Source organism: Tupaia chinensis, unplaced genomic scaffold, assembly GCF_000334495.1.
Source record: "Tupaia chinensis unplaced genomic scaffold, TupChi_1.0 Scaffold145441_1, whole genome shotgun sequence".
NCBI lineage: Eukaryota > Metazoa > Chordata > Mammalia > Scandentia > Tupaiidae > Tupaia > Tupaia belangeri.
This window is the reverse complement of record NW_006205300.1, coordinates 102,306-110,795: the sequence shown is the minus strand read 5'-3', so window position 1 is coordinate 110,795 and position 8,490 is coordinate 102,306. Positions and strand designations below refer to the sequence as shown.

Sequence of the window (8,490 nt, the reverse complement as noted above, 5' to 3'; positions counted from 1 at the left end):
TCTGTGCAGCCCACTCCAGGCATGTCCTCCCCTCCCTGCTGGCTGGTGCTGTGTTGGGGCCTGACCTCCCTCTCAGCAGGGCCGGGATCTTCCTCCCCACAGGTTCATGGAGTTCGAGGCTGAGGAGGAGATGCAGATTCAGCAGCTGCAGGAGCTGAATGGCTCCCAGTACCTGCCTCCTGTGGCCCCACCAAAGCCTGACCCCCCAGGGCTCCTGATCCCCGAGGTTGTCCAGGAGCCAGGTATGGACCCACATCCTGACAATCGCCTGGAAAAGGTCAAAGGGTCTGAGGAGGCCACAGTCCCCATGCCCCCTACTGTTCTGTAAAGAGGGCATTTGCCCTTGCAAGCGGGGAGCACACTGGGATCTTGGGGTCTTGACTGTCCAAGGCCTGAAGTGAGGACTGGCCTGGGCATGGGTCTCAGCTACTCTCTTCTCATTCTCCAAGGACTCAACAAACAGCCTGACCAGGAAGGGGCCCAATGGGGAGAGAATCTGGGCCAGGGATGGCTCCAAACTTCCTCCCACCTGCCCCTCACATAGATGTCCACTCTTCATGGGTCCTGGGGTCCAGCCCAGTCTCCGTTCACACCCCAATGTGGGTGGGAATGGCAGCTCAAGCCCTCTGCCACATGCTGGACTTCTCCCTCCTCCTAGGGTGCAGTGTCCCCAAGAAGGCCTGCCCAGAGGCCACACCCAGCCACCTGTCACCATCCAGAGCCCCTAAGAGGCCAGACCCCAAGGGGCCAAAGTGGATCCCACCTGAAGCCGAGCAGGAGTATGTGAACATCATGAAGGGGCTGCTGGGACACAGTGGCCAGTGGGCACAGGACGCCGTCCAGCCCGGACAGGAGGATGGGGCGTTCCCTGACCTGGGGCTCCTGAGCTACATGGAAGAGCTGTGCTCCCAGGAGGACTTTATCACCAAGGTGGGTCGTCCTGGGTGCTGGTGTCTGCATGTTCTGGGGAGCCCCCCAGACCTAGTAACTCAGCTGTACTGCTCAGCTCCCGACAGGGGGAGTGAGTGTGTGTGTGTATGTGGGTGCATTCTGTATTGTATCGTGGTTGCTATGTGTGTGTTTGTGGTGAATGTGTGTATGCTACTCTGATTGTCTATATGTATGTGGATGCACAATTGCATTCTACTGTGGTCATCTTTGTGTATGTATGAGGGGGCCCGTGTGTATGTGGGTGCTTGTGTGTATGCTACTGTGGTTGTCTATGTTTATATATGTGAGTGTGTGTCTGTGTACTACTGTGATCATCTGTGTGTATGTGGGTGTGTGTGTGTATGCTACTGTGGCTGCTACGTGTGTGTGTGTCTTTGTGCTACCTTGGCTGTTGTGTATATGTGTGTGTGTGTGTTACTGTGATTGCTTTTGGTATGTATGTGACTGTGTGTCTAAGTGGTCCTGTGATTGTGTGTGTGATTAATGTATGAGTGGTACCAGGTGTGCAGTATGTCCCTCTCTCTCTCTGTGTGTGCTACTTCTGTTCCCTTGTCTGTGCTCGTGTTTCTGTGTGTTAAGTATTCTTCATTCTGTGTGTGCTTTACCATAGGTGTCTGTGGTATGTGTCTCTGCGGGTCAGGGTTATGGAGATGGTAGTACTATTCTATTTTCCACATGTATCAGTGTTTGTGTTTGTGGGTGTTTGTGTGATTTGTATTTCTCTGTATGGCCACATACATGTATATGTTTTGTGTACATCTATCATTGTTTATTTTTCTGTGTTTACATGTAAATCTGTATGCAAGTCTGTGTGTGTGTGTGTGTGAGTCTCTGTGCGTAATAGGTGGACTCCATGATTTACACTCACCTGGCAGTGTGCATGGGGATAGGATGCGGCGTGCTTTCTGCCTGTTCCCCGGTCCCTGGGCCCCAGGCTCCTCCTTCCAAGGTCCTGACAGCTCTCTTCCTTCCACCCTAGGTGGAGGCCGTCCTTCACCCCCAATTCCTGGCAGAACTACTCTCCCCACAACCAGAGATGGATCTCTTGGCCTTAATGAAGGAGCTGGAGCAGGAGGAAAGGCTGACCCCAGATCAGGTACCAGAGGACAAAGGGACACCAGGTAGAAAAAGGAGAGAGGGACAGCAGAGTGGACAGGGGTATGGAGCTCAGGTAGACCAGGGAGGCCAAGACACTGGGTAGATCAGGGAGCGTGGGACACCTGGGAAATCAGGGATAGAGGGACACCAGGTAGACCAGGGTGACAAAAACACCAGGGACCTCTCAGCTTCCCTGCCTCCCCTAAGTCACTCTATGACCCCCTCCGCTCCTGACACCTGGCACAGAGGAACTCATATCCACTCTCCTTCCTCCCAGCTGGTGGAGAAGCGCCTCCGGGCCCTGAAGGAGGACAGGGGTGAGGAGGCAGCCCCAGGTCCTGGAGAACCTGTACTGGGGCCCAGTATTTCTAAGTCTGCCAATGGTCGAGATGCAGAGAGAGACGTCCATGACCTCCAAGAGGAGATCAGCTTGGAGACCTCCCCGAAGGCTGCCCAGGACCCTGAGAGACATGACGGAAGAGATGCTGACCTTCTCTGGCCTAAGGACACTGATATCTTCCCAGGGCATGTGGGGCCACACCCAATGAGCACTGCTGGGCCAGCCTCTTCTCCCCAGGGACATGGACTCTCTCCTCCTTGTCCGGGGACCAGGGGAGCCTCAGGTGGTGTAGGCACCTCGCCTGTTAGGGGGATGCGCTGGCCAGCAGATGGGTCCAGTGAGGATGAAGAACAGCTCCCCAGCCTGGCCTTCCTCATGACCTCCCCGCACAGCCTGCTGCCCTGGGTGCCAGCCCTGAGCCCTGCCTCCACCTCGGGCCTTCTCCGTCCTGGAGGTCGCAGGCCCCGGGGAGCAACCAAGGCCCGATCTGCACAGAGAAGAGGCCTGAGCTCAGCTGCCCATCTGCCTTCCAAGGCAAAGAAGCAAGATGTCATTGGAGGTCCCATCCCTACTAAGAAGCTGAAACTGAGTCCTGAGTTTGGGGTCTCTGGGGGACAAGCCCTGGCTCTGGGACTGACTGGACCCTCACAGCTGTAAGAGAAAGTGGAATATATTGGCCTCAGGGCAGAGCAAGAAGCAACATCGCAGCCAGTAGGGGTGTGGGGGCCTCTGTGGGCCAGCCTTTGGGTGGGCCTGCACTAGGTGTCGTGCTGTCTGCAGCCTGCACCTCCAAAAGACCAAGGCCACCCTCAGTCCTGATGGCCCAGTTGTTCCTAAGATTTGGGAGGATGGGGGTGGGTGGGCGTGTTTTGGGGGGTTGCCGTGTTGAGAATGGGAGGTTGGGAGGGGAGTCGCTCCAGGTTGGGCTTTCTTTACGTACAATAAATTGTTTTGTTGGAAAGCGCTCTCAGGGAGTTTGCTGGAACTGTTCTTAGGACACTGCCCTCTGTACTCAGGGCTGTGTGGCTCAGTGGAGGGAGGTCAGAGAGGATGCAGGACTGGGAGGAGCCAGGTCCCCCAGCACAAGTGACTGACCGAGGGCTTCCCTGCCTATTTTGGTGGCCCCCGACACTGCTCCTGGGAATGACAGAATCTGACGCCCCAGCACCCTGTTCCTCATCTGTCTTAGGTGAAGCTCGCTTGTTTAGGGCCTCCCCTGAGTATTCCTCATTCTCTGACCCCCGTAAATACCTTTTGATGCTTGGGTGCTCTGGAACTCTCTGACCTCTGGACCAGGAACCGACTTTCTGACCTTGAGTCTGGGTTGGCACTTTTCCCTTGGGAGCTTTGCTCTGCTTCCCTGAAAGAGGCCAGAGGGAAAGGCTGGAACGACCTTCCCTGCAGCTTGGGCTTTCCCTGGGGCCTGGGGGAGTGGGAGGGCCTGGCTTCCAGGGTCATGGTTCTGGGCTCAGTGGGGGCATCATCAAGACCCAGTGGGGTTGTGAAACTAAGCAGTGGTGGCAGCACCTCTGGATCCTAATCAGGGGGAAACAGGGCATTGGGTGAGAGAAGGGCAAGAAGCCTCAGCTGAGTGGGAGCATTTGGGATACGATTATAGCAGGGGCAGGTGAGGGCCTTTCCCTGCTTTCTGGGCAGGGAGTCTGTCCAACTGACCGAGGGGACCCACCCTGTCGTGGTCCTAGGGACTGACCTTGCTGTCTCCGGGTCATGTCAGGTGTACTCACCACTACTATCCCTTTCCCACCAAGGCCTAACCATGAGTGGAACAGAGGCAGGGTCAGACTTACACTCACACTAGGACAGTCCCTCCCTCATGCACCACGGCCTCCTGTCACCAGGATCATGAGCCCACCTGGAGCAGTGTGGGTCACACTGTTTGTGGTCCCAGAGCTGAGACCTCATAGAGTGCAAGAGTTGCCTGGGTTGTGGCACCTGGTAAGTGGAAGACCCTGGGTGGGGGTGATCAGGTAGACATTGGATGAAGACACCTGATGGGAGCAGGAAACAGGCAAGGGAGGATCAGAGTGAGAGGAGCACACCCTGAGCTTCCAGAACTGCCTAACCTGATTTCTGCAGAACTGTCTGGTGTGTGCAGCCTCTGCACCTTTACTGCAGCCCTCCCCTCACAATCTCTGGCCATGCACACATACAGTCACTACTCATCCCTCTCAGCCACCCCCTTCTTCTCAGGGTCTGAGTTCTGATTCCTCCCCAGGAAGGCTGTGTGGCATCAGGAGACCCATGGCCAGCTCTATGGTCATGGGGGTGGGCAGTCGTGCCCAGGAGCAGTGACAGGTGTGCAAAGCTCTTCACCTGCTTTCCCTGCCAAGAGCAGGGGAAGAGGGGAGGCTTGCTGGGCCCTGTGCTCCCCATCAGGTCAGCCCACCACTTCTCTGCCCCTGCCCTGCTCCTGCTCCTGGTGTGTGGCTTCCTCTTCCTGCCTGTCCTGTGGACATGAGGGAAGCAGAAATGAGTCCTGGACCTGCTTATCCAGGCACACACTCTGCAGATCCTGGCAGATCTGTGTCCACACTGCACCCACCAGCAGTGTCTTGAGTCCAGCTCAACCCACGCTCATGTACTCGCAGGAAAGTTGGGGAGTGAGGACCAGGGCCAGGGCCAGATTGCTCCATGGGGTGACCTGGGCTGGTCACATGCCTCATCTACATCTGGGTTCATCTTTGGAAGATGGGGTGACATGGTCCCTCTCAGGATATAGGATTGTGGCATGAGTCATATGGGGAGAACTGGGTCCATGACTATGTGTCTGGGTTTTGTTCAGAACAGCATCATTCTGTGGCTCCTTGGGGCTCAGTGCTGCAGAACCAGTCCCCACTGCTGCCTGCCATCTGCCCTGCTGTCCTAGTGCTGCTGGTGGGTTCCCAGGAAGAGACAGAGGGTAACCTTCCTCCCCCTTGACCCCATCTGGATCCTACAGCCTGCCCCTTAACCTGCACTGTGGGGTCAGTTGGTACAGGCTGGAGGTTGTTTCCCACACCATGCTCATGCTGAAGGCCTAAGCCCCTGTGATGGCATATGGGGGGTGAGGCCCTAGGAGGTAGCTAGGGATACATGAGGGGGCAGCCCTAGGGCACATCTGAGCCTCTTTGAGCAGATGATAAGACCAGAGCTCTCTCTGTCTCTGCCTGTGAGGACACAGTGAGAAGGCAGCTGTCTTAAGCCAGGACAAAGGCTCTCACCAGAACCTAAAAATGTTGGAACTTTACCATGAACTTCTCTAGAGACAAATAACTTTCTGTCATTTATGCCATCAACCTATTGGTGGTTTTCTGTCACAGCACCGTAGCCTGAGTATGACAGGGTACAAATATCAGGTTCTTCTTTCCTGACAGTTACCTGGGGTCCTTGAGTTAGAGGCCACCACAAAGAAATGAAGCAGTTTCACATTTCACTCATCTGAACACAAAGATCACAGAGGATGAGAGGCGACATGACACTTTGTAAGTGCAGTGTGTGAAATATGAACCAGGGACATGGTAAGCACAGTGACCGAGGATCTATAAACTTGACATTGCCATTGCATTCGACCTCAGGGACTCATGGTCACACAGCAGGTGCCCTTGCTAACTTGACTTGTACATTCTCTTCGAGTACAGTGGACTCCCTAGGTCAGGTGGCCAAGTGCAGGCCACACTCCAGGAGCTGATGCATCCTGGGTGTCTCAGGACAGTTCCCAGAGCCTTCTACCAATCCCACAGGGAAGCAGATCCCCAAGAGAAAGCTGAGCTTCCTAAGGAGACACCAGCTGACAACACTAGCAAGACCTGCCACCAGGAGTGTGAAGGCTGGTCCACACCCATGTGGCCATCTATTTTTTGCTGCCCTTGTTATTCCAACTTCAGAGTTGCTGATGTCCTCCAGGTTTCTGTGAACTGGAAAGAATTGGTCTCAGTCCCATCCTAGCCATGCAGTGAACAAACTGCCTGTCTCACCACAGGTTCGCTCCGCTGTCAGCCATGGTCAGCACTGGACACAAGTCTGACAGGAGGTGCTTGGTTAAGGGCTGGGAATTGGGACAGAAGGTACACCCTGTGAAGCCCTTCTGCAACCTCCTCAAGTCCTGTGTGCAGCTGCTGAGCCGAACCAGGAATTTTGAGCCTGGAATGCCTCCACCTGGGGGCCACCTTGACTTCATGGGACCAAGCTCATCTGTGGGGAACTTAATATGCAGTGTTCTTAATTCTGAGGTGTGCTGTCACTAGGGCTGTTTTGTGTGCACACCTGTGCCCTCTGAACTCATTTCAGTCAAATGTATTCAGATTAAGGCTGTTCTAGGTGATTCTTCAGCTCCCATCCTCATCTCAGTCCTCTGCAAGATGGGTGCATCTCCCTCACCATGAACTCCCTGGAATGTGTTTTGGAAGGTTTTAGTTCATTCCAAATATCTTGTTCCTGGCAGTTTTTGAAAGAATTTAAAAAACATACATACAATAACATATGAGAAATATTAGATACAATTAAAAGTATGTGGAAGTGTAACAGATGTTCTCTGAGAGCAAACATCATCAGCACAGAAATCTTTTTTTTTGTTTTGTTTTGTTTTTTGTTTTTTGTTTTTATTATTATCATAATCTTCTTTATATTACATTGGATTACATATAACTTTACATTGACTTCCATTGCTTTTTCAAAAGGGAATGCCATGCATGTCAGTCAATACAGAGGCATCGATCTCCCCGCTTTATCATTCAAAGTCTTTTCCATGCATTTCCCAATAATTATTATTATTATAATTTTTTAAAACAGTCAATCACTATTTCTCATTTTGCTTGTTAAAAGACTTCACCCATCATGAAATACTTCCCAGACCAGTCCAGTTGAGAATACTATACACGTCATCTTCAACAGATAATAAACCATATCTGTTTCTCACTAACATCCCCTCTATTGTTCACTTGCTATCTTTCTCTATCCTCTTCTCTTTTTTTTTTTTTTTTAGTTTATTTTTTATTATAATTTTTTTTTTCCCATCGCAACACTCAAATGAATTTTCCATCCAATATATACTGTGCGTTGGCTCAATCAAGCACGTCAACATATATGTTCTCAGCAAATAATTTCCCAATTCTTGTGTCCTGCATACCTTGCCTTTTGTTTTACCATCCTAGATTCCCCATCCCCCTCCCTCTGTTATGACCCATCCTCCTCCCACATTGTCCCTGTCATCCCCGATTGCCCTCCGTGCCTCACCCCTCCCCAAATGATCTGTCAGTGATCTTAATTAGTCTAAGTCTCTCCAATAGTTATCACAGCTGACACATGCCTCTACATGAACTCAAGTCTGACTTTAGGCCTAAACCCCATTGGGTAAAAAGAGCATACTATAAAGTAGAACCCAACTGGGCCCATACCGCTCACTGCAGCCATCAAATATCCATTTTTTTTTTTAAATGGTACGAATAGTTTTACCGTTTTTTTTTTTGTTTGTTTTTTGTTTTCGTTTTTTTTTTCCTAACATTCATTCCCTGAGCATCATCACAGCGTACTAAATGTAATCTCCCATCTAGAATAAACTGCACAGTGACCCAATCAAGCATGTTATCATCAATAATATTCCACTTCTACTTTCTTGCTTATGCACATATATATGGTTTTTTTTCCTCTTCCTCTTTTTTTTTTATTTTATTTTTTTATTTTTCCTATGTTTGTCCCTCTGCCCTGTCTCACTCTCCCATTACTATATCCCTGCTATATACAGTTGTCTTCCAGAAGAGTTACTGAAAAAGTGATACATACAAGTAAAGGGAGAGAGGCCACGAGTTCCAACCATCAGCTCATAAAGTTTTTGGTAATAGGGAGCATAAACTCCACTCAGGGTTGGATTAAGGAAGGGTCTCCTGCAGATCCACAAGTGTAGGTGAGTCTCCAAGGACTGCAGTTTCAGGAAAGCAGTTCTGGTACACAGGGATAATTATCAGCTGATGCGGCACAGCAGTCATCTTGTAGTTACCAGGAATGGTGTTGTGGGGGTCTGCAGTGTGAGTTGTCCTTGGGTATCTGGCTTCCTTAAAAATGGCAGAGTAGTTCTTGTTTTCCCCTGAGGTAATGCAGGGCTGGTA

The 8,490-nt window shown here is 51.4% G+C and overlaps 1 protein-coding gene across 1 annotated transcript in view; it reads left to right on the top strand.

Moving 5' to 3' along the window:
- Positions 1 to 3,181, top strand: part of NUTM2F (NUT family member 2F) — a 5,013-nt gene extending 1,832 nt beyond the window's left edge. The window contains 5 exon segments of the mRNA XM_006168025.3: positions 103 to 242; positions 659 to 930; positions 1,931 to 2,047; positions 2,327 to 3,042; positions 3,044 to 3,181. Of these exon segments, the coding sequence (XP_006168087.3) occupies positions 103 to 242; positions 659 to 930; positions 1,931 to 2,047; positions 2,327 to 3,042; positions 3,044 to 3,104 (1,306 nt within the window). The 3' untranslated portion in view covers positions 3,105 to 3,181.
- The last annotated feature ends 5,309 nt before the right edge of the window (positions 3,182 to 8,490 follow it).